The sequence below is a fragment of the Haliotis cracherodii genome, unplaced genomic scaffold (assembly GCF_022045235.1).
Source record: "Haliotis cracherodii isolate W230 unplaced genomic scaffold, xgHalCrac1.p SCAF_11, whole genome shotgun sequence".
NCBI lineage: Eukaryota > Metazoa > Mollusca > Gastropoda > Lepetellida > Haliotidae > Haliotis > Haliotis cracherodii.
The window spans coordinates 40,604,136-40,631,455 of NW_027266266.1; the positions used below are offsets into that span (position 1 = coordinate 40,604,136).

At 42.1% G+C, this 27,320-nt stretch overlaps 1 protein-coding gene across 1 annotated transcript; it reads left to right on the top strand.

Moving 5' to 3' along the window:
* The first annotated feature begins 2,972 nt into the window (after positions 1-2,972).
* Positions 2,973-25,483, top strand: LOC139456497 (uncharacterized). Its single transcript, XM_071238242.1, has 5 exons — positions 2,973-3,224; positions 10,243-10,360; positions 11,810-11,883; positions 21,340-21,484; positions 22,520-25,483. Exons 1-5 carry the CDS (start codon positions 3,189-3,191, stop codon positions 22,915-22,917), a joined length of 771 nt encoding a protein of 256 aa, XP_071094343.1. The 5' UTR covers positions 2,973-3,188; the 3' UTR covers positions 22,918-25,483.
* Positions 25,484-27,320: the final 1,837 nt, after the last annotated feature.

Here is a 27,320-nt window from a genome sequence, read left to right on the forward strand (position 1 = left end):
ACAACCAATCCAGTTCAGGGGTCCGTTCCACAAAACGATCGTAGCGCTTAGGTGATCGAAACTCAAAAACTTGTAAGGGCTCAGTCACACATTCAGGATTTTTACTGCCGTCCTTGATAGGACCATGCCCGATTAAAACTTGTCAAAAGTCTTATCAAGATCATGCGATTTGTGGCGGGAAATTCACAAATATGTAAAAACTTTCATTTGATCACGACAACAATCAGATATTGTTCAGGAAGCTTCCCGATTCAGTCGTTTCCAACAGAAGTCGTCCCGATTCTCCCCGTTCTCAATCCGAATCTGATTCGATTTGTATCTTCCGTATGGTAAAAAACAACCGAATCTGTCCCGACAGCGTCCCGATTCTCCAGAATATGTCACGACATAGTCACGATTTTAATCCGACTAGACAAAATCGGCTGATTTTTCCGAATGTTATACTACTATTCCACACAGACCACGAATCCCACGAATCGCCACGATTTGTAAATTTTAGGATTCGTGAGGATTCGTGGAATTTAGCAAATATTCTGGTTCAATTCGTGACGCTCTACGATCTAGTTATGATACAGGTACGATAGAGTTACGAATATTCGTGGGATTCGGCTGGATTCGCATGAATATTGTCAAGAATTCACTACGATTTACAAGAAGCTATTACAAATATTGCACGAAAGTTAGGAATCAGTTACGAATCAGTTAAGAATACGCCGAATGCAAGTACGAATCATGTACGAATAAAAATGAATTCGTGACTATTCTTGACAATTTTGGGGGTTTTCCCTCAAGATAGCTACGGCGTCTATTCGTGACAGATTCGAAGCCGATTCGTCATAAAGCCACGAATTCACGAATCCCCACCCCCTTTTTATTTCGAAAAAAATCTTTAATAAATTACCACCAAAGACAATAAATAGATCTTAATTGTGCACAACCTTTCCCCCCCCCCCCCCCCCCCTCCTTTCAAAAAAGCTGTATCCGCCCATGCATAGTCTTCAGCAACCCATGCTTGCCGTAAGAGGCGACTAACGGGATCGGGTGGTCAGGCTCGATGACTTGGTTGATGCGTGTTATCGTATCCCAATTGCGTGGACTAGATTATTCACAGACCGCCGTCATACAGCTGGAATATTGCTGAGTGTCGTGTAAAACAACAAAGAAACAAATAGTCACGTCGAGTTTTACTACCCGTCCAGTTCGGGGCGGTCGGGTAGCCTTGCTGTTAAAGCGTTCGCTCGTCACGACGAAGACCCGGGTTCGATTCCCGACATGTGTACAATGTGTGAAGCCCATTTCCGGTGTTCCCCGCCGTGATATTGCTGGATTATAGCTAAAAGCGGCGTAAAACCATACCCCCACACACAGTTCAGGGGTCCGTTCCACCAGAGACCATATAATAGATTATATGGTCTCTGGTTCCACAAAGCGATCGTAGCGCTGAGGTGATCGTCACTCAAAAACTGTACCGACTGTCGTTGCGCTACGATCACTTTGTGAAACGGTGAACAGTTGAGAGCTTGTTAATTCTGTGCACAGACATGAGGATGTAGTAATGCCAAGGAAGGAATTTTGGTTCCTTTGTGTGAATGGGATTGACCGAGTTTAGTTTGCAGCACATGGTATTGTCCTTGACATATTTCCTCGGCGTCTAAATGGGTCTTCTTACGTGTGCAAAGGCAGACCTGTATATTCTTTTCCGCTCTGACTTTATGCGTACCAAACAACCTTGTTGCCAGGCAACAACATGGCACGAAAATCGTATTTAAGAACTGACTTCAATAGTATTCGCCGTTATTGGCGTATAAATATAAAACCGGTTTTCAAAATGCGTAAATATCTACATATGCGGCAAAATATAATGAAGATTCTAAATACATAATTCAACGGTAATAACTTCAAAGACTGTTTATTCAATCATTATAACACACACACATCACACACACACACACACACACACACACACACACACAAGGACTCGTCGGCTCGGAGTCAGTATACTGTGTCTTGAGTTTGGGTATTCATGTTAAACTGCAGCATGGTATCTCAGTGGACTAGCACTCTAAACCCGGCATTAGTCCGTACTAGTTCAAGCACACACACACACACACACACACACACACACACACACACACACACACACACACACACACACACAAAATGACAACAGACCGCCTCCAGGATCTTGTGTATAGAGCGTCTCTGTCTGTGTGTGTGTGTGTGGGTGTGTGTGTGTGTGGCTGCTTGAACTAGTCCAGACTAATGCCGAGTTTAGAGTGCTAGTCCACTGAGATACCATGCCGCAGTTTAACATGCCGCAGTTTAGCATCACTTCTGGCTTTCCTCCCACAATAAGCTGACACTACGCGAAAAAACTGGAAACTCACTCACTCACCACAAAAAATATCCCTCAAAACTATTCATGATCCCTGACTGGTTTTGTTCTGTCTATAATAGACACATAGACTCTCCGAATTTGGAGAAAAAGGTGTGTTCACCCAGTCCGTTCTCGCCCAGTCTCGCATTCAAACTCACAAGTAAGTCTACAATACTTTGTCTAGATCTCTTTTAAAAAATATCTGTGCTCCTTTACATTATATATCAAAAAGAAATTAACCAACACAATCTTTAAACATATTTTCATTCAGAGAGACATAACATTACTCTAGTTCTGCCCGACTCCATAACAGGTCGCTGTGAATATCATATATAACTGAAAAATTGCTGACTAAGCGTTTCATAGAAAGCGAACGAGTTATTACAGCCTATATAAGTTATGCCATTACAGTGCATGAAAAATTAATAAAGCTTTTTACAAATGCTCCAGTGAAAAAACCCAACTAATATACAGTGTCCGACACGCGCCAGGTGTCGACACGACTGTTATCTACATACGGTAGTCTGAACTACAAGTAATGCTGACTGTCACGTGCAGTCTATGCTGCTCAAACGTAAACAGGACGGTATTTAGTTCCTGGTCCTACGTATACGACGAATCCACTGAAACAGGACAGTGTCACATGCAGTGACATTTCCCAGCAGGGTGACAACTACCAATAACAACACCGGCCTTATCGGATGCTGTATTGCGTTTCGGGGGGGTCCGGGTCATAAGCACAGGTCACCAAGCCGGGGTCACCAAGCCGGGGTCACGAGGAGCATGTGACGAGAGACTTCACAGCGACACGATGGGGTGTTTGTGCTCTTGTTTACTGCCGGTTTCAGTAAGTACTGTTTGTTTTACACGCCCACTACCGTTATAGGACATGCAAAGAACATAGCCGTGTTTCGTACTATTTATGTTGCTTGCTAAGCTCGGAATAGTGTAAACAATCACGATTACATCAAACAGGTAAGCGAGATTGACTGACCAAGGGAGCTAACTCTCGTTATTGTTTACACCTGTTTTGTGTTTTGTATTTACAGGTAAGTATTGAACAAATCGATTTTTGTTCAAGGGGTAGCATTTTGTTAAGTATGTTTTAATACAAAGTTGAAATCAGCTTTAATAATTTATCAATGTGTTTTAGAAGGTACGTCTCTGTCTATACACTGGTCAGTGGTTGCTCCGATTCAATGCTGTTATATAATTGTAAACCTATAAAGGAAGCCACATCGGGGTCAAGGCCGGATCATCTATAACATGTTCAACCGAGTGCTTGCTTATTGCTTGTGCCTTCATATTTAAAATTTAAAAGATATTTCTCTCAATCTAAAGTCCTGAAAATACGTGTAACTTTTGAAGTTTAATTGAATTAAATAGTCTATCCATGCTATCGATTGGCCTGTCCGTAATGTTCAGGTTACTGTGTTGAAAGTATAACACTTCCTACAACCAGGGAGCGGTCGGGTAGCCTAGTGGTTTAAGCATTCGCTCGTCACGCCGAAGACCGTGGCTCGATTCTCGACATGGGTAATATGTGAGAAGCCCATTTCTGGTGTCCTCCGTCGTGATATTGCTGGAATTTTCCTAATAGCGGCGTAAAACCATACTCACTCACTCCGACACCCGGACAATAATATCCGATACTTGTTCGTTTAAAACACATATATGACGCCGCCATGACCTGTCTAGATGCCTACTGCCTCCGCGTTGCCCTATCATTCCCTGTACCCACCACTTGGTATGGTATTGATTGTTCGAACAAGCAACCCGGATCTCGATCGAATGAGCGAGTCTTGTTTGACGCCGCAGGCAGCAGGATAATAACAGGATAATAACAAATGGGGGTTTCAGAGAAATGGCAAATACTGAACATAAAGTAAATTCAAATATAGTAGTTTAATTCTTTGCTTGTTTTTATCCTATTTAATATGTAGTATCATATAATATTATAATACTTACTCATGTTTGGTTGCACTTGAAGACGTACACACGAACTTTGTTCTTTTGCCATGCTTTGAAGCACACTCTACACCACAATCATTAGAGAGACGGGACTCAACCACAAGTGATATAACATTGCCCATGCTCTCAGAGCGTTACTAAACTATGAAATTCATCAACAGAAATAAGTGCTGGCACTGGAGGATCGCGAAACCCTCAACTGAGTTTTGACATTTTGAATTATTACGTACGGAAATTAATTTTTAACTAGCACAAATTATGAAAATACAGCATTCAATCCTAAACATGCATGCGTCCCATGTATTTGTTTTGCGTCCATTTTCAAGTTGTATGCGAATACAAGACGCATGATTTTGCGTCCGGTACATCCCTTGACCAAAAACGTTTGTTTTGTTTGTTAGTTTGTTTGTTTGTTTGTTAGTTTGTTTGTTTGTTTAACGCCGCACTAAGCAATATTCCAGCTATATGGCGTCGGTCTGTAATTAATCGGGTCTGGACCAGACAATTCAGTGATTGACATCATGAGCATCGATCTATGAATTTAGGAAACGATGACTGCATGAACCAAGTCAGAGAGCCTGACCACCCGATCCCGTTAGTCGCCTCTTTGCGACACGCATGGGTTGCTAAAGACCTGTTCTTACCCGGACGTTCACGGGTCCTCACCGTAAGCACATGGACACTGGTATAGTCGGGAAGGGGGGGGGGGGGGGGGGGGGGGAGAGCTATTTGACGCAAATACGCAGCTTATCTGTAACTCTGTAGCCAAGAAGATAATCCGTTCTTTTGTTGTCCCAGAGAGATTTCTGGTCATCGTACCCGTACGGAATGGATCGTTGGTCATAATATCAATCACAGGATTGTCTGATCGGGAATCGCTTATTTACAGTCCACCGTCATATAGCTGGACTATTGCTGAGTGTGGCGTTTAGCAACAAATGAACAATAATTATTTGTATCCCCGAATAATGCCGGGAGTAATATTAAAAGTAACATAAAATCCGTCTCAATTACATTTTCTCTCTAACTTCTGTTGAGTACTATATATGCGTCTGTGTGCACAAAGTTGAGGATTTATATTAACTGTAAAAGGTCAGTTTTAATAATCAGTTAACGTGCAGTTTACCTGTGTCTACAAAGTTAAATTACTACAACCGTATTCGACGTAATAAGCGCCCCGCTCTATGAAGCGCCCACGGCAGTTACATCCCATTAGTAAGACATCCCATTAGTGAGACACCCATTAGTAAGACACCCATGAGTAAGACATCCCATTAGTGAGACACCCATTAGTAAGACATCCCATTAGTGAGACACCCATTATAAGACATCCCATTAGTGAGACACCCATTAGTAAGACATCCCATTAGTGAGACACCCATTAGTAAGACATCCCATTAGTGAGACACCCATTAGTAAGACATCCCATTAGTGAGAAACCCATTAGTAAGACATCCCATTAGTGAGACACCCATTGTAAGACAGTGGAGTAGGTGGGATAGCGATATTTGCTAATATATTGGCTAGTGAACAATCCCAATTAGTACCCCTTCCGATTGATAAATGTACACAAGACTTATTTATTTGTGTATAATACGCACTCGTGTGTTATATGCACACTGAATTATGGGCAATTAAATTCTGAAAAAATATATTTGTCGTATATAAATATTTCAGGCTGTCAGCGTAAACCACGAAAGTTATCTTTCAACTCACAAAAAATATATTCTAATAAGAGCCCCCTATTTCTAATTAACGTCGAATACGGTATTTGTCATGCTTTTCTCCAGTATTTACTCTTTTACTCCCGACCGCCTCCGTGGTCTGGTGGAAAAAGCGTCTGCCCGGAGAGCGAAAGTTTTGGGGCTCGATCCCCGGCCGCGTCGTGCCAAAAAACGTTAAAACATGGTACTTGTTGTTATCCTGTCTGGCGCTCGACATTAAGTGCGTGGCCCAGTCGTCTAAGGCGCCGCGATTTGCTGTGCAGAGTTGCGTCCCTTGGGCACGCCAAAAACCTATGATTGTGGGTTTGAATCCCGGTGCGCCCCGATTATGTTTCTAGGTTTGTCAGCACCATACCCGTGCTCGTGGGTTTCACCGATGTGGAGACCTGCATCACTTCGGGCTTTCCTCCCACATTAAGCTGACACGCCGCGATATAGATGGAATAATGTTAAAAGCGGCGTTAAACCCAACTCACTCACTAACTGAGATTGTGTCTTACCCAAATCCTACCTTACTCTGTCTTCCAATAATTTACCCTTGATTTTCACGTTCGCGGCTAAATTAATATTGTTTGGAATACCACACAATTAAATTAGAACAAGACGCATGTTTATCGACAACAAGAATTCAGTTTATGTATAATGGATGTCAAGTGCTGTGGCTGCAAGGGCCGACATGACACTCCGCTGCAGTGATGACTCGGCATTACGCCACTGCCACAAGCTGATTTGCATATCACGCGATCGGACTGTTATGTTGTTTGTAAACAAACCCGCATATTCTGAAATCAGAGTGGTCTGGCCGTATGAAATTCTTTCAGTGGAACTGTCCAGTTTTTAACCCATCCTTGATGTAGTTGACAATCTCTTACACACGGGGATCATGAAATGTAATAATATTCACGTAATATTTCAAATCGTATTCTTTATACTTTATAGCTGAATGGGGGGCCCAGTCGTCTAAGGCGCCACGATTCGCTGTGCAGAGTTGCGTCCCTTGGGCAGGCCAGAAACCTATGATTGTGGGTCTGAATCCCGGTTCGCCCATTTTATGTTTCTAGGTTTGTCAGCACCATACACGTGCTCGCTGGTTTCACCGAAGTGGTAAACGTCTGAGACACGCATCACTTTCCTCCCAAGATGACACGCTGTGATATAACTGGAATAATGTTGAAAGCGGCGTTAAACCCAACTCACTCACTCACTCACTCACTCACTTATAGCTGAATAATTTCACGTTTAAACCACTTGATAAACAATGTTCATGATAATATAAGAATATGAATAGATATAGAAGCAGATATGACAGGGCGTTACTGTTATACGCATCTGGTATTGCTTTGGTAAATTGTTTCTTTTAAGGTAGATTAATGTTGTCTACAATAGCAAAACTTCAATTAAAACAGGACAAATATTTATCGACAACATTGTAATCGCAGGGAATCCTGTCTAGAATGAGACCGCCTCCGTGGTCTAGTGGTAGAGCGTCCGCCCGGAGAGCGGAAGGTCCGGGGTTCGATCCCCGACCGCGTCATACCAAAATACGTTAAAAGATGGTACTTGTTGTTACCATGTCTGGCGCTCGGCATAAAGGGACTAAAACAAGGACTGGTCGGCTCGGAGTCAGTAAACTGTCTCTGAGTTGGGTATTCATGTTAAACTGCGGCATGGTATCTCAGTGAGTTGGCACTAATAAATCGGCATTAGTCCGGACCAGGACAAGCAGCCATACACACACGTGTGCTCGTCGCAATAGCTATATAAGTGCAATAATCCTGGACGCGACGTTATACCCAATTTCACCTCACCTCACCTCACCTCACCTCACCTCGGCTCACCTCACCTCACCTCACCTGTCTAGAATGGATTTCAAGTACTCGTGGTTGTTAGGGCCGACGCGACCGGCGCAGTGACTAAGCATTACACCATTACAGCAAACATGCATATCACGTGACCGAACTTCTTTCTCGTATATCACTGATCGGACTTTTATCTTATTAATTTTGTAAACAAACGCGCTTTCTAAAATCAGAGCAATACGGCCGAATGAGCCTTTCAGTGCGAGGGAGGTATGAGCACTTTTGTACAGCGTGAATAATTGAGGTGTCATGATACAGGAGTACACATACTGTACGCTAAGCACACAGGAACTCGATGACAGCGGGTATTGCATAATATATTTGTATAGAAAAAAGATCGCATCCCTCTATACATATAGTCTATATGTTTTGAAGGGTGTCATATTATTTCTATACGAATTTTTTATTTTTTTTCTAAGGGTTTCACTTTTAACAATATATGCGTGTCTTTTTTTCCGTTGCAAAATATTATTACAACAATCCAACTATTAATTTGAAAATATTAATTATGAAAAAATATCAATAAATGTTTCACTACAGACATATAAAACAATTGTTATGCCATTCTGCCCAGCCATTATGTCACTGCCATAATTGTTCGTTCAGTTCTGGACAATGCAACATATGTTGCTGACATGTGTTGCGCCAACAAACGAGTTTTTATGCCATTCCCTTCAGTTAAAATTTCAAACTTTTATTGTGTACACCTCTATGACTGACCCAACTGAATACCGCTTGTTCCTTGAAAACAAAACTAATTATTCAGGACGTCATTGTTTTGAAAACACATTATTTTGTTTTCATGATATGTTTCTTTTCGATTTTTATATTACATATGTATTTAAACTCAAATGTGCCAGGTTCTCATTCCTGATTCTGAAGATACCGCGTGCGAATTACAATTTGATTCACCTTCTGACAGTATTGGTAATTGCATCAGTAGGTTGGTATGCTACACAATTTCTTCTCGCCCTGTTGATCATTTGGATTAAAGTTATCTTGTTATATGTTCAAGTTTACTTCATTTGATATAGTCAATATCAAAAGTCAATGGGTGGGGGGGGTGGGGGGGGGGGGGATAATGTTTACATACCCGTGCTCATGGGTTTCGCCGCAATGGTAACCGTCTGAGACCTGCATCACTTCAGACTTTCCTCCTACAATAATCTGACACGCCGTGATATGACTGGAATACTGTTAAAAGCAGCGTTAAACCCAACTCACTCACTCAATATCAAGATTTAGAGGCGAAACCACCTTTGTATCAGAAAAGCAATTACTCATACTATAAAATAATCGCATGTTATTATTCTTATAAGTAAACCCCAATTTACCATCTATGCAGTAGATCATTAATTCAAACTCTAGACGGTTCATCATGATATTTATTGTCTAACTTGAAAATCGTAATCCGTACGCACTTCAGTATTTTAGTGGTAGATGGTTTGAGACGAAAGCATACCACGCCCACACACGTGTTTTCGTTATAATGATAGGTCGGCTCGCGTTAAAATATGAAATAATAAATAACCATCACATGCTACGAATGAACACCTAAAATTACCTAAAAGTAATATTATCGATTCATTGTAGTGTTGAAATTTTATTTGTAAACATAGATGTTTCTTGAATGAAAGTCGAAAATGTGAGTGAGTTTATTGGTTGCATTTTGTTACGGAAACCGGCGATGTTGTTCGGGAGAATGACTGCTCACCGACGACTTGGCACAGAGCAAGCCAATGAAGCGGGCGTAAAATATGACGAAGTCCCAGTTTGGCCTGCTTTTGCCGACCGTCGTGAAAACAAGGCCAGAGTACGATATTTCTTTATGTTAAATGCGCATCTATTATTCATGGCCATTGTGCGGTAGGGGTTGGTCTTTGGTATGACGAACCAACGCTATTCATATGATATTAAAGTCCCTTTGTATTATGTAAAATGTCAAACTGATCATTAAGCGAAAGAGATATCGTTATCTTGCCCTGGTTCATTTCGAATGGATCGTTAGATAGTGTCGATAGTGACTACAATCCAGATTACACGGAGGTACACCCCTCGGATGTCTTCAGCAACCAATGCTTGTCATAAAAGGCGACCAACGGGATCGGGTGGTCAGGCTTGCTGACTTGGTTGATGCATGTCATCGTATCCCAAGTGCGTGGATCGGTGCTCATGATATCAATCACTGGATTGTCTGGTCCCGACTCGATTATTTACAGACCGCCGTCATATAGCTAGAATATTGCTGGGTGCGGCGTTAAACAAAATACGAACCAACCAACCAACCTTCATATCTCACTTTTTGACACAGAATCCTGATGCATCATCAAAGACGCCATTGTTGTCGGGTACAACGTCGCCACCCAACAACGACAGCAGCAACAACGGCCTGTCGGCCAGACAGAACCGGCCACGGAGAAAAGAATTCTGTGAGTACCGGTTGTTCAGATCAGTATTTAGTCAAGTGACGGAGGATTGTGGATTATTAACAGGAGAGATCCATGATATCGATGGCCTGAAATAATCTGTGTGTCAAACTTTTAGCGAAAAGAGATGCCTTTGACAATTTCAAGTCCCCATTAGCAGTTAACGAGCAAGTATGTGTCAGTCTCAGGAGATCCGGAAATAGGTTTCAAATATTTGAGTAGTGTAGGGACGGAGCCGAATTTATATTTCCGATTGGATGACATTCAACCGGTCACAGACACCTTCGTACAATTGCGCTCCTTTCCAATGGCTTTGAGTTCGTTTAAATATCCTCTTCTAAGCTTCATTTGAATCTTTCAGAAAGTGTATTTTTTTTATGTTTGTTTAATTTCAAACTGTCAGTGCTTATAACTGATATTCCGTTTCATTTCCGGTCGAGTAATCAGAAGGTTATATCGCCCCGTAATTCATTGAAAGATGCTTCCGACCAGAATTGCAGATCGGTGGTGGGTTGGTTTGTTGTTTAACGCCGCACTCAGCAATATTCCTGCTATATGACGGCGGTCTGTAAATAATCGAGTCTGGACCAGATAATGCAGTGATTGATATCATGAGCATCGATCTACGCAATTGGGATCAATAACCATCTTCCCGAGGCAACTGAGTTAACTGACTATATACAGTCAGTTAACTCTCTTGCCTCGGGAAGATGATCGATGATATGCATCAACCAAGCAGCGACTAATGGGATCGGGTGGTCAGGCTCGCTGACTTGGTTGATGCATGTCATTGTATCTCAGTTGCGTGGATGTATGGACATTACTGGATTGTCTGGTCCAGACCCTATTATTTACTGACCACCGTCATAATAGCTGGAATATTTTAGAGCGTGGCGTATACAACAAACAAATACAACCTGTTCAGACCACTCAAGACAATGTAAATATGATCGACTGATTCGACTAATGTGGATCGCATGGTACAATGTGTGGTCTGGCTGATTGTGTGTCATCTTACACGGCGGTATGAGTCGTCTCTCTCGCTATCAACCACTGGTTTTCCTTCACTTCATTTTAATGCCATCATGTATAACTGCTGACTGCTGCGTAAAACAACATTCACTTCACTCACTATTACGACCCGTGAAGATCCGGGGTAGAATAGGTCTCCAGCAACCCATGCTTGCCGTAAAAGGCAACTATGCTTGTCGTAAGAGGCGACTAACGGGATTGGTGGTCAGGCTCGCTGACTTGGTTGATGCATGTCATCAATCCCAATCGCGTGGATCGATGCTCATGATATCAATCACTGGATTGTCTGGTCCAGACTCGATTATTTACAGACCTCCGTCATATAGCTGGAATATTGCTGAGTGCGGCGTTAAACAACAAACCAACAACAACACTATTACGTAAACAATGTTATGTGATCACACTTCTTTTCTTACCCAGTGACGTCAGTTGAAGAGCTCGCTAACGTTCATTGTTCCAAGCTGCCCTTACCTGCATTAGACAAGACGTTTCAGGTAAGATCAAAACATATTGCCTAAACAAAACAAAAAAATCACCCTTTGGGACTCCGTTGAAGAGTACTACCCAGCGTGTGTGATTATGGTAAGATTTGTTGTTTGTTTGTCTCGCCGACTTGGTTGATGAAATTGCGTAATTGCAATTGATACCAATTGCGTAGATCGATATTCATGATGTCAACAACTGGATTTACTGGTCCAGACTCGATTATTTACAGAACGCAGACATTTAGCTGGGATATTGCTGAGTGTGGCGTTGAACATTGAACATTTTCGTTTGTTAATATTTAGATAATTCTGGCCAACTCTACTGATGTAACGGGGCGGTCGGGTAGCCTAGTGGTTAAAGTGTTCTCGTGACGCTGGAGATCCGGGTTTGATTCCCGACATGGGTACGATGTGTCAAGCCCATTTCTGGCGACCCCAGCAGTGATATTGCTGGAATATTGCTAAAAACTCACTCACTCACACACTGCTGATGTAACGAAAATTTCTGTACCATATGTTGGGCACATATGATTCTTGGTCAAGCAATTACTTGAACTGAAGTTAACATCATATAAGTGTATGGTGTCTCTATTTTATTGTAATATATACATTAACCATCCGCCACCACAGCTTGGTGGAAGGGTCGTCTTCACCACCACCCCCCCACTGCCCCACCCCACCCCATCATCCCCCCACCCCATCATTCCCCCACCCCCACCCCCACCCCACCCCAAAAGAATTTCTCTCGCTCCGGACAGTAATTTGATTGGACGGTTATTTTAAGTGCCGTGCAATACGAGTCGGGAAGCTGTGGTGGCGAGTGGGTTAAGTTATATATCACACGGCAATGGAGATGTCATACCCTTGATAATCGATGTGGTTCTCTCAGTGTCTATAGTAGGGCAAAGGTTTTCGTGTGTATCAGATACCTATTTAAGTTGACACCTCGCAAAACTGAGTAATTGTGTTCTCGCGAATTGACCGTGCCTAGCCTTCAACTCTATGTTTCTATGTTCCACATCTTTTGCCTTTCATTAATCACAATTAAATGGAATCGACAGATCAAATATCTCTTAAACTTGACGTATTTGTCGCTTGCATTTTGAACTTTCAACACTGATTGTCGTTTATATCGACTCTGGGCAGATAAACAAAACCTATTTTCGTTAAAGAGCGTAAACGATACTTGGTAACTTATAGCTTTATTTAATTGCCTGAGACAACGTGTGTGGCTTGGAGTGGTCATGCAGTTGGGCAAGGCTGGTCGCGGACATCTTCCCCAGGCAAGGGAGTTAACTGACTTTAAAAGTCCAGTTTCCACCCTTGTCGAACTGGGCTGGAATTTCTAGGCTCGATTGTAGCGCCATCACTGGCTATTACGAGTTATGCCACTTTTATGTCCCGCCTTTTTACCAATCAGATTCCACCTCTCATATCACTTGCATTTGCTGCAAACAAATATAATATAATGGGTCTTACCTAGCGCCGTGCATCAAATCATTTGTGTTCCTTGATTAAGAACATGAAAAGATTTGGGAAACTACTGTTGACGCCGAACTGGCGGTACACATGCTTTGCAAATCCTGCAATCGACCGAAATCTGCACGGCAGTTTGCAAAAAGGATGTCCAGTTCCTTACGCGTTTTTCACTGGATTATGCATGGACTCGTTTGTCCAGCCAAAATAAAACTCCTTTGTTCCAGCCTAGATCTGCAAGGGTGGAAACTGGACTTTTAAAGTCAGTTAATGCTCTTGCCTCGAGACGATGGTCCTAATGAATTGGAGACATGGTGTATTGGTGACTATAGTGTATTGGTGACTATAGTGTTTGGGTGACAATAGTGTATTTTGACTATCGTGTGTTGGTAACTATACTGTATCGTTGACTATAGTGTATTGTGAGATTTATGTATTGGTGACTATAGTGTATTGGTGACTATAGTGTATTGGTGACAATAGTGTATTGGGGACAATAGTGTATTGGTGACTGTAGTGTATTGTGACAATAGTGTATTGGTGACTCTAGTGTATTGGTGACAATAGTGTATTGGTGACAATAGTGTATTGGTGACAATAGTGTATTGGTGACTGTAGTGTATTGTGACAATAGTGTATTGGTGACGGTAGTGTATTGTGAGAATTGTGTATTGGTGACTATAGTGTATTGGTGACTATAGTGTATTGGTGACAATAGTGTTTTGGTGACTATAGTGTACTGGTGACAATAGTGTATTGGTGACTGTAGTGTATTGTGACAATAGTGTATTGGTGACTCTAGTGTATTGGTGACTATAGTGTTTTGGTGACTATAGTGTATTGGTGACTAATGTATTGGTGACTGTAGTGTATTGGTGACTATAGTGTATTGGTGACATAGTGTATTGGTGACAATAGTGTATGGGTGACAATAGTGTATTGGTGACTATAGTGTATTGGTGACTATAGTGTATTGGTGACAATAGTGTATGGGTTACAATAGTGTATTGGGACAATGGTGTATTGTGACTATAGTGTATTGGTGACTATAGTGTATTGGTGACAATAGTGTTTTGGTGACTATAGTGTACTGGTGACAATAGTGTATTGGTGACTATAGAGTACTGGTGACATAGTGTATTGGTGACTGTAGTGTATTGTGAGAATTGTGTATTGGTGACTATAGTGTATTGGTGACTATAGTGTATTGGTGACAATAGTGTATTGGGGATAATAGTGTATTGGTGACTGTAGTGTATTGTGACAATAGTGTATTGGTGACTCTAGTGTATTGGTGACAATAGTGTATTGGTGACAATAGTGTATTGGTGACTGTAGTGTATTGTGACAATAGTGTATTGGTGACTGTAGTGTATTGTGAGAATTGTGTATTGGTGACTATAGTGTATTGGTGACTATAGTGTATTGGTGACAATAGTGTTTTGGTGACTATAGTGTACTGGTGACAATAGTGTATTGGTGACTGTAGTGTATTGTGACAATAGTGTATTGGTGACTCTAGTGTATTGGTGACTATAGTGTATTGGTGACAATAGTGTTTTGGTGACTATAGTGTATTGGTGACTAGTGTATTGGTGACTGTAGTGTATTGGTGACTAGAGTGTATTGGTGACAATAGTGTATTGGTGACAATAGTGTATGGGTGACAATAGTGTATTGGTGACTATAGTGTATTGGTGACTATAGTGTATTGGTGACAATAGTGTATGGGTTACAATAGTGTATTGGGACAATGGTGTATTGATGACCATAGTGTATTGGTGACTATAGTGTATTGGTGACAATAGTGTTTTGGTGACTATAGTGTACTGGTGACAATAGTGTATTGGTGACTGTAGTGTATTGTGAGAATTGTGTTTTGGTGACTATAGTGTATTGGTGACTATAGTGTATTGGTGACTATAGTGTATTGGTGACAATAGTGTATTGGTGACTATAGTGTATTGGTGACTAGTGTATTGGTGACTGTAGTGTATTGGTGACTATAGTGTATTGTGACAATAGTGTATTGGTGACTATAGTGTATTGGTGACTATAGTGTATTGGTGACTATAGTGTATTGGTGACAATAGTGTTTTGGTGACAATAGTGTATTGGTGACAATAGTGTTTTGGTGACTATAGTGTATTTGTGACTATAGTGTATTGGTGACTATAAAGTATTGGTGACTATAGTGTATTGGTGACTATAGTGTATTGGTGACTCTAGTGTATTGGTGACTATAGTGTATACTGACTATAGTGTATTGGTGACTATAGTGTATTGTGATAAACATCATCGTTGAGTTCTGATCACGTGGTTACAGTCCGACTGAGGATCGGCAGTGATGTGTCTGCGAGCGACCATAATTAGCAGCATGTGCAGAGTACGAACATAACCAGCGCTGACTGAAAGGAACGTACATGCAGATGTAGTATTTAAAACGCCATTGACAAAGATTGCATTCACCCGACTGTCGAATCTTGAACGCGACGTTGAGCCTCATTTCACCTCACCACCGACTAACTCTCTATCTGTATTCATACGCAGACGTTATTTCAGTGCCAGAAAATTCGATTATTTTAAGAATGACATTATCTGATAAAGAGAAATTCAATATAACTCTCGCATGATCACCATAGCAAACCGTCAATGTACCCTATCATTACACTGTTCAGTTCAGGCCCAGGTAGGGGGCACGGGTGGCCCAGTCGTCTAAGACGCCGCGATTCGCTGTGCAGAGTTGCGTCCCTTGGGCACGCCAGAAACCTATGATTGTGGCTTCGAATCCCGGTTCGCCCCGATTGTGTTTCTAGATTTGTCAGCACCATACACGTGCGCGTGGGTTTCACCGAAGTGGTAAACGTCTGAGACCTGCATCACTTCGGGGTTTCCTCCCACATTTAGCTGACACGCCGCGATATAATTGGAATACTGTTAAAAGCGGCGTTAAACCCAACTCACTCACTCACTCAGTTCAGGCCCAGGTTTTCGTCTGGATGGAACAGAGAGATGAAACACAAGAAGTCTACTCTGTATGGGTGTCTTCCCGTGGCAAGGGAGTTAACTGACTGTAAAAGTCCATTTTCCACCCTTGCCGAACTAGGCTTCAATTGTGGAGATACATTTTGGCTGTTCTAACGCGTCTATGCATAGTCCAATCAAAATAGCGCAACGAACGGACTTTTACAGTCAGTTAACTCTCTTGCCTCGAGAAGATGTAAGGCCTCAGGGCACCAGAGGGCAATGGATTGTTTCCAGTAAGCCATCCTGTACATACAAATACGTTCTATTTGATCACTTCTTATAATCATGCGAACATTACCTCCAGTAAACGTAATGAGTGAAATATCTCGGCTGGGGACACCAAACATGGGCTTCACACATTGTAAATGAGTGAATAGGGTTTTACGCCGCCATTAGCAATATTCCAGCAATATCACTGCGGGGGACACCAGAAAGGGGCTTCACACATTGTATCCATGTGGGGGAATCGAACCCGGACTTAGGCGTGACGAGCGAAAGCTTTAGCCACAAGACTACCCCAAAGCGTCCACGCATTGTACCCATGTTGGGGAATCCAAGTGAATGTAAGGAACAGGTATATATATGTCCGTTGCCCATAACCACTGCCGATAATATTTGTTTACGGTTTATGAAAGTAAATGTATCAAGACGAAATATTTGTACAGTTAATACTCTAAAGAGCGAAATAGATTAAATCAATGCTTAATGCAAAAGTAACAATTATATTAACTGATAAATAATGACATTCCCTGGAAATTAACATACTACCCACCCTGGCACCTGCTTGTATACTAATGTCTACAAGAAACGATAAAATACACGAAAACATTGGTATGTACCTTTACCATGCTGTTTAACAAGACCGCCTCCATGGTTTAGTGGTAGAGCGTCTGTGGAAGGTTCGGGGTTCGATCCCCGGACGCGTCTTACTAAAAGACATTTAAAGATGGTTCTTGTTGTTACCCTGCTGGGCGCTCGGCATTAACGGTCTGAGAGAAGGACTGACCGGCTCGGAGTCAGTTTACTGTGTCTGTGTGGGGTAATCATGTTTAGCTGCGGCATGGTATCTCAGTGGGCTAGCACTATAAAACGGCATCAGTCTGGACTAGTACAAGCAGTCTCTCTCTCTCTCTCTCTCTCTCTCTCTCTCTCTCTCTCTCTCTCTCTCTCTCTCTCTCTCTCTCTCTCTCTCTCTCTCTCTCTCTCTCTCTCTCTCTCTCTCTCTCTCTCTCTCTCTCACACACACACACACACACACACACACACACACACACACACACATACGTGAATGCACATATATGTGCGACAATCTTGAACATCAGTGCAGCTTTATACAAGCAAACCAACATGAAAGGAAAATGTTCTTTTACCCTATGAAAATATAGGTCTCTGGCCACCAGTTTCAATAAATATACATTTAAACATGTTACTTGTTGGGTCAAAGAGATAAAAATAATAATCACAAACGTATTTCATGCCTTTTGAGAAAACAACGCATTACGTGTATCTAACCTATATGTTGAAAATCACAGAATACATAGAAGAGACCTGGGAGCAAAAAAGCATAATTTGGAAACACCACTTCACAAATAACAATGATTTGTCGTTAGTGACGCATGACATGACATTGAACTTCAGTGTTGTTCACTCGACCGTCTTTTAAACTGACAGCAAAGAGACTACCACAACAGACCGACATTGTGTATATCTGACGGCTGTGGCACTTCATGGGAACCACTAATTAAGAATACCACATGGTGACTCATGGGGCTGGATGAGGAGACTATTAAAAATGGTGTTCCCATTTGGGTAAAAATGAACTCACTGAGGCCCGACCATTTGGGATTCTTGAGTCCAAGAAGATTGTTCGTCGCTCCCTTTCAAAGGACTTGTGTATGTCTTGAGGCACTGAGATTTGTCTCAAACAAAATCCCTACTACCATCAAACCACAACCGCCCCCTGTGTTATTTTTTTAGCCTCTTTACTCGACTCTTCCGACCCGTGAAGTTCCGGGGTTGAATAGTTTCTCACCAACCCAAGCAAGAGGCGACTCGGGTGGTCAGACTCGCTGACTTGGTTGATGCATGTCATCGTATCCCAGTTGTGTGGTTCGATGTTCATGATGAGAATCACTGGATTGTCTGGTCATGACTCGATTATTTACCGACCTTCGGCTTACAGCGCGGCGTTAAACAACAAACAAACAAACAATACACGACACTTCCCTTTTCACAAAATATGCAGCACAAATGCAGTTACAATTACCGAACCAACAAAATAATACATTGATACAACTATATGGAGCGACATTACTAATTTTACACTATAAAGTACAATACAGCGTATGTTAAGTAGAATTAATAAAACAGATTGTGAGAGGTGGTAGGTATACGTTTTCGCAGTCATAAACATCTGTTATATCTGTTTGCATCCACAAGAATGACGGTAATGACGATTTACTCTGCAAACATTTATTATTTATGGCCTTTCCTTTTCTAAATACCTTAAACACAAATGGGACCGTCTCCGAGGTCTAGTGGATAGAGCATCTGCCTGAAGAGCGGAAGGTCGGTGGTTCGATTCCCGGTCGATTCATACCAAAAGACGTTAAAATATGGTACTTGTTGTTACCCTGCCTGGCGTTCGACATTGAAGGGGTAAAATGACTGATTACTTCTGAGTCTGTGAACTGTGTCTGAATTGGGTATCCATGTTGAACTGCGCACGGTATCCTGGCACAATAAGACCGGTATAAGTACAGGCAACCACACACACACGTGCATGCAAGCTATATAAGCGCGACAGTCTTAAGCGTGACAATCTTGAACGCGACGTGGAACCCTGTTTCACCTCATCTCAACACAAATGGAAGAAAAATGCAGTTTGAAATACCACAATGATTGCGTCGGTTCAAAAACTACTATGTTTTTTGGGCGTTCCGTGCTGTTCAGCAACTAATTTCTATAAAATCCCTGCCTTGGTACGAGGGTTGCTTGTTTTTCCACTTGAAACCTTGAAGATGTCAGCATTTCCATAATTACGTTTTGGAGCGAATGTCACAAATCTTTGAAAATAAGTTTTTTCCAGAGCGAAACTTTTGAAATGCCCCTAAGTGCATGTCAACTTCCATAGAGTGACGTCACAAAAATGCTGACAGAAGGATAACGGGACTTCCTGGACTGAAGCAATGACTCCGTAAGAACTGACGTTTTAATCCGGGAAAATAAATCCATTTTTTTTACAAGGACACACTCCTTGCAAGAACAAAATATAGATATTATTTTAAAACTTTCCAGACACTTTTCTAGTTTAAATGGGATATAAACTTGACACGTTTGATAACTAGAAGTCAAGGATGCCAGAATGAATTCATCTGAAGCAATACAGTATTAGCAAAAACCTTGGACCTATGCCAAGGCCAGTACGAGGTCAGGTGAAATGGGTTTTAACGTCGCGTTCAAGATTGTTGCACTTATACGTGTGTGTGTGTGTGTGTGTGTGTTTGTGTGTGTGTTTGTGTGTGTGGGGGGGGGGGGTGGGGGGGGGGGGGGGGGTTTGAAGGGCCGTGTGCTTGTACTAGTCCGTATCGCTTGTACAAGTCAATTTTATACTGCTAGCCCACTGCGATACCATACCGCAGTTTAACATGAATATCCCACTCAAGACACAATATTTAGACTCCGAGCCGACCAGTCCTTGTTTTAGCCCCCAAATACCGAGCGCCAAGCAGGGAAACAACAGGTACCATATTTTAACGTATTTCCGTTTTTTATAACATGACAAAATATTTACATTTTATCGAGGAAAGATATGTGTCTGTTTTGTTTAAACATATTTTATTCGCATGACTTGATAAGGATTGCAAACTTAGAATGTCTGTTTCTTGACAATCATGTTTACAATAATTCGCTTACAATAACATGTCTCAAAGTTTGGATTGGGAATAGGAATGGGTTTAACATATCACCACGAAGTGTGTTGTCTGACCATCTTACCATTTGTTCACTCGGTGACAAGATTGATGGCGTGGATCGTTGCGAATATATATCCTGTATATATATATATCCTGTATCGAGATCACTAAACGAATGTCTTGTCAGATACTACTGTGTCAAAACGTATCTAAAGAACGAAATTGAGTCGTAAGACAAATAGTATTTGACTCACGCGAGTGACGTAATCTGTTTCTTACGTCAACCCAAACCGGATCTATGTATATTTGGTCTATTCTCAGGATCGGGCGGTGAAGATCCGGGGTAGACTAGGTCTTCAGCAACCCATGCTTGCTGTAAAAGGCGACTATGCTTGTCGTAAGAGGCGACTAACGGGATCGGGTGGTCAGGCTCGCTAACTTGGTTGATGCATGTCATCGATCCCAATTGCGTGGATGTTCATGATGTCAATCACTGGATTGTCTGGTCCAGATTCGATTATTTACAGACCATATAGCTGCAATACTGCTGAGTGCGGCGTTAAACAACAAACAAACAATCAGGATCACAGTGGCGCATTAATACATAACACAACGGTCATTAAAACCTTCATCCGGCTTACTACTCATATCTAGTAGGACCCTCCACAAATAGATTTCAATAATTGCTATGGATTATCCAGACGATTATGATAATGCAAACCATATAAGATCAAGAACGTTTCTTAACACTCGAAAGACATAAATTTCGACACAGACGTAGGTGAATTCGACTGAAGCATGTGCACGTGCAACTTATCAATGAAGTGAAATCAGATTAGTCCGTCATAATCTGACCTCAGGTCATCACCTTTGAGTAGCCAATCACTGACCTGGAATTTGATCTCACACATATGCTTGATACCAGTATCTCAAATAGGTTTCTAGCCCACAGGTGTATTAGAAACTGTTCTCAAGTACACTACTTAAATTTCTTTTGTGGCATCATGCACACGACGACGTCAGTCACTACTCTTCTCTGACATTCCAGGACCACAGCAAGCTGTACAACGACCTGCTCGAGAGCTTTAACTCACTCAAGGACACTATGCACGACTTCAAAGCTGTATTTGAGTATGAGACAAGAGGCATCCCTGTCTTGGCTGAATGTATGAAGCTGCTGAGGAAACGCTGCGGTAAGTTGTTGACGGATGTCTGGTCAGGAAAGATATTATGATAACCTGGAAGTTTAGTTCATGTGGATAATAATAATAATAATAGTTGTTGTAGTAGTAGTAGTAGTAGTAGTGGTGATGATGATGATGATGATGATGATGATGATGATGATGATGATAATAGCTATAGTCCATGTATTGTACACTGTCCGGAGAGCGGAAGTTCTATGGTTCCCCACGAGCGTCATACAGAAATACTTCTTGTTACCAACCGCGCACGCACGCACGCACACACACACACACACACGAGCACATACACACACGAGCACATACACACACACACACACACACACACACACACACACACACACACACACACACAAGAGCACACACAAGAGCACACACAAGAGCACACACAAGAGCACACACACACTCAAAAAGCACCACACACACACACACACACACAGGAAGTTAACATTTAAATTGAAAAAGAACGGTGCAAACAGGAGATACTGTGTACAGTTTTAGACCTTATAACTGTTCTTCGGGAGAAAATATTTACTTCAGATTCTGCCCCGACAAATGGGGAACTTCACATGGATGTTTGCTATCTTGCTGTCAATATCAATAATGGTTGATACGCCATTGTATTTTACACCCAATACATTGCAGGCATGTGCATATGGGCGTGGTATGCAGGGACGTTTCTTTGTTACATGTGACAATAGACGTATATTTTGGAAGAAATATATGGCTTTTTGTTCAGTTGTGCTGAAGTGTTAATACATGGATGACCCGTAAAGATCCGGGGTAGAATAGGTGTTCAGCAACCCATGCTTGCCGTAAAAGACGAATGTGCTTGTCGTAAGAGGCGACTTGGTGGACGCATGTCATCGTATCCCAATTGCTTGGATCGATGTTCATGACGTCAATCCCTGGATTGTCTGCTCCAGACTCGATTATTTACAGACCGCCGTCATACAGCTGGTATATTGCTGAGTGGGGCGTTAAACAACGAAAAGAAACAATAATACATAGATATATATCTACCTCCAGGTAGCGCTGCCCTGTCCGCGTCTCGCACCCGGTTTAGCATCACGATAGAGTATGATCGCCAGGAGGTGTCCCGGATGTGTAAAGGACCGGCCGAGGACACACTGGAAGCTCTAGACCTCTTCAACAAAGCAAACAAACTCACCAGAAGTATTCTGGAAAAGGCGCCCAAGGTAAAGAACACCATCCAGGTAGTGCTGGACGATGAACAGAGCTTGAGGAGAGAGATCTCCAAGTCCAAAATCAGCAGCACTGATGAACCAGAAGCCATGAAGATGTGCGTGGCCAACATCAACAAGCTCCGAAAGCTTCCCGGCTCCATCGAGACAATCCAGAAACACACGCAGAGACAATTCAATGAAATTAAAGAATCATCAAAAGCTCTTTTTGAGGAATCTTAGCTGTGGAAGGATAATTCGTTGAAGTGCTGTATGTTATCTGTGCACATAAACCTAATTAGTCATTGGAACTATTTCTTGATGTTCACAATGCGGAACAAACTGGGAAACTCGTTTCTTGATTGAATTTGATTAACATTAAAGTGGATCTCTTTCCACAATACGAACTACTGTTATAAGTACCTAAAATACATCGCTCGTGGAAGTTGGATCCCTTTGTGGAAGGAGGCGGTTCTAGCTCTCCACCATCCTTGGTATCGTATGGAATGTCACGAGTGGTCACGAATGGTCGATTTGTATAATTGATTGAGTAACGATTTCGGATACTAATCGGGGTTGTGGAGAGCCTAATGGTTTAAGCGTTCGCTCGTCACGCCGAAGGCCGGGTTCGATTCCCACAATGGTGCAATGTGTAAAACCCACTTCTGTGTCCCCCGCCGTGATCTTGCTGGCATATTGCTAAAAGCTGCGTAAATCCTAACATTCTCACTCCTATACTAACCCTGACAAATACATGTATAATAAACAAACGATATTATAAACCCTATCATGAATTATATGATGCATATCTTATTTGTATAAGATCCTTTACCTACCCAGTGAGGAGTACATGATGTAGGCATGACGTGTATATATATATATGTAAATTGTATGTTGAGAACCTTCCACTATGGGCGTCATTGGGTAGCCTAGTGGGTAAGGCGTTTGCTTGTCACGCCGAAGACCCGGTTCGATTCCCTACATGGGCTGTTAAAGAATGTTATACAGGAGCAGAATCCAAACGCCTATCCGCTCAACAGTATTTCAACAATTGAAACAGAGTCATGATAATCTCTTTCGCATATCATCCAAGAATGAACTTTGGGACAAATACGTTCAAATCGTTACACTTTTTTATGTTATAGATAGACTAGATTTACATCCGTTTTTCCTGAGCTACAGTCGAAACCCTATTTAACATCATTGACCAAGGATTAACTTCTGTAGGACCTCAAGAATCCATTTTATTCCAACCTGTTATTTGTTTATTCAATTGATAAGCAAATACGTTGTTTAGTTTGTGTGAACTGGCTGGTTTATGTAATTGTGTGAAGTTTGTCTTCAACCAAGTAACCTTCTCCTAAATACAGTATTCTTTTGTAGTGGAAGATCATGCCACCGACGATGCTTGGATCACGAGTATGCCACCATTCTGCTACCACCCTCTGTCATTCAGTGTATAAAAATAAATAACGTCTGTGCACCAAAACTGATGAAGATTGGCCTCCGAATATATGTGAAAATATTGTTGTGCGACACTGAATGCACATTGGTTTTGCAGTCAGTGGATTACTGCTCAAAAGAAGTTATAGATGGTATGACAGATTAACTATGGTAATATGAAAGATTCGGGTGTTATTATCCCCCGCCGAACAAAGTTGGCAGGGGATAAAGAAACGGGCTCCGTCCGTCCGTCCGTCCGTCCGTCCGTCCGTCACGTTTTGTTTCCGGAGCATAACTCAGAAACCGTAGTTTTTCATCAAACGTTGCAGGTCTGTCAGGTACATGCTTAACTGGTGCCTTTTGCTATTAAGAAATTTTAGAAAATTTTATTTTTTTACGTTTCCATTGCAACAAGATGGACTTAGGTTCCAAACTCTTCTTTTTTTACAATTTCCATGACAAGTTCCACCTCGGTTAAAAAGGTTAGGGTTTGTTTAGATTTAATTATGTCATAAATTCTGCAACAGGGGCGGGGGATATAGCCACGTCAGTGGCAAACTCTTGTTTAACTTCTTTTGAGTATGTGACATGTGGTCCTTGTTTCTCCAGGTAGATATGTATTGTGTGTATAACTGCTTCTCGTGGTGCTGTGCTTGATCTGGAAAGACATCTGATGCACTCTACGGTGTTATCCTAAGGAATCCTGAAATTTAATATTGGTAATCGTATCTTGTCAGTCGTCTGGTAACCCTTGATGATCCGGGTTAGAATTGGACCTCAGCAACAAATGCTTGTCGTGAGATGCGACTAACGGGATCGAGTCATCAGGTCTTGGTTGATGCAAGTCATCGTATCCCAATTGCAAGGATCGATGCTCATGATGTCAATCCCTGGATAGTCTGGTACCCCGTGAAGATCCGTTTGCAATCCTTAGCTTCGTTTGGAACCATTGTCGAAAGACACGTCGCAAATTTAAGCCGTCCAATTAGATTACTCTCATTTGCGAGAAAACACCTGTGCTAGGTGATAAGAGAGATGGGGTTGTGACGTCACTTCCGAAGCGAAGTTTTGGTGACGAATGGGTCTAAATATTTGTCATAATAGGCGCTTCTTCCAAGTATGTTCGACACATTTAACCGAAACAAGTTAAATACAATACATAAACTTTCTTGTACCGTACTGTTGTTGATAAGCGTAACTGTGCGAAATTCCCATGCCGAATCACCGTAGTATAGGCAAAGCTTTTTCTCAGTTTGCTTGAGTACGTGGTAACTAGAAACAATTTGTATGTTATCAATATGTATATGAACTGTATTAAACAAGATCAGTCTCTTTTATCAGGAAGTTTATGAATAAAAAAGTATGTTCCTGCCAACAGTGTTTTGTTGTTATTGCAGCACATACAGTGGGACCCTGGTTCTTCGGACACCTCTATCTTCTTTAAGACCCCTTTACACAGGGCGGCGACCTTTGGGCCACCCTTGGGCGATGAAAAAATGGCCAGGACGTTCAATGGTCGCCTAAACCCAGAACATCATGTTTCTATGTAACTGCTCCAGCAGTTGTTCAGCAGTAACTGCTCGAGTTGCTCAGCTTCTACAACCACAATGAAACACTGCAGGTACAAGCCCTATATTTATAGGCAGGCTGAGGAGGCACTACAGGTAGATAAAGGAGGCAGAAGCATTGCCATTGTGTCTCAAGGGTTGCCGTGGTCGCCGAATGTAGGCACGGCGGTCGCCACAGTCATCGTTCAATGCACGCCGTGGGGCACAAGGGAGGCACAAGCATCGCCTAGATTGACGGGAAATTATTTCAGCAGAACGCATCTATTACCTGGCGACCAGTGTGCCTTCATTCTGCAACACCGCAATGCTTCTGCCTCCCTTCTGCCTCCTTTGAGCCACTTTTGAGCAACTAACCTACTCGGCGACTTTGTGCGACTGTCTTGAACATGTTCAAAATTCACGGCGTCCATGGCGGTGTCTGAACCTCCTGTGTACCACCTTGGAACGACCTAGGCAACCATTCTGCCTCCTTTGAGCCTCCAACGACGACCTGGCAAATTTTATGGTCGCACACGGGAGGCAATGGCCCCATTGATGTAAAACTAATCATGGAGATTATTGGGAAAGGTGAATCGGTGTAAACCGTTCTTGTACGTTTGTTTTGTTGTTGTTTGTTGTTTAATGCCGCACTCAGCAATATTCAAGCTATATGACGGCGGTCTGTAAATAATCTGGACCCGACAATCCACTGATTGACAACATGAGCATCAACCTACGCAGTTGGGATACGATGACATGCAACAAACAAGTTAACGAGTCTGGCCACCCGATCCCGTTAGTTGCCTCTTACAACAAGCATATTCGCCTCTTATGGAAAGCATGGGTTGCTGAACACCAATTCTGACTCGGATCTTCACGGGTTCTACGTTTGTGTAGTTACACCATTTAATGCACTCAATTACCTACAAAACTCTTGGTTTCCTTGGCGCATCACGCTTAATACATCATAGAACACGTCTCCTAAAGAAAAGAATAACTCGAGGCCGCTTGGAGCTGATGTGAATCCAAACGGCAACATTAAACAATACAACAACCTATACCAAAATTTGCACAAACGGTTTAGGTGTCAGCACTGGTCAGTTTACACATAATATGTTAATGTTAAAATTCTGACCACAAAGAAGTGTTTCATAATAACATAATCTCATTTAGTTCTATACCATCACGTTTCATCACGATCGCAATTGGCTCTCTGTGTGTTAAAGAGACCGACCATTTTGATATTTCAAGGGAAAGGGGCGCTGCAAATAAAGACATTACTTAACTGTTTCCTAGGCGCACCAAATTGTCGGTCCCTATGTGCGTGTTGTGTAAACGAGGTCAACGCATGACAGCAGATATCTGTGTCACCGTGCCAGCTCGGTCTCCGATACATCTGTCATGAGAGAACAAAACAATGTTCCTCATCTGCTGTCATGTGACTTCCTCACCTTCCTTCCAAGTATATGCGGTTACTACTGCTCCCTAGTATATAACTGCGTGCTACTCCCAACGTGTATCACATGACTTCCTCACCTATATGCGGTTACTACTGCTCCCTAGTATATAACTGCGTGCTACTCCCAACGTGTATCACATGACTTCCTCACCTATATGCGGTTACTACTGCTCCCTAGTATATAACTGCGTGTTACT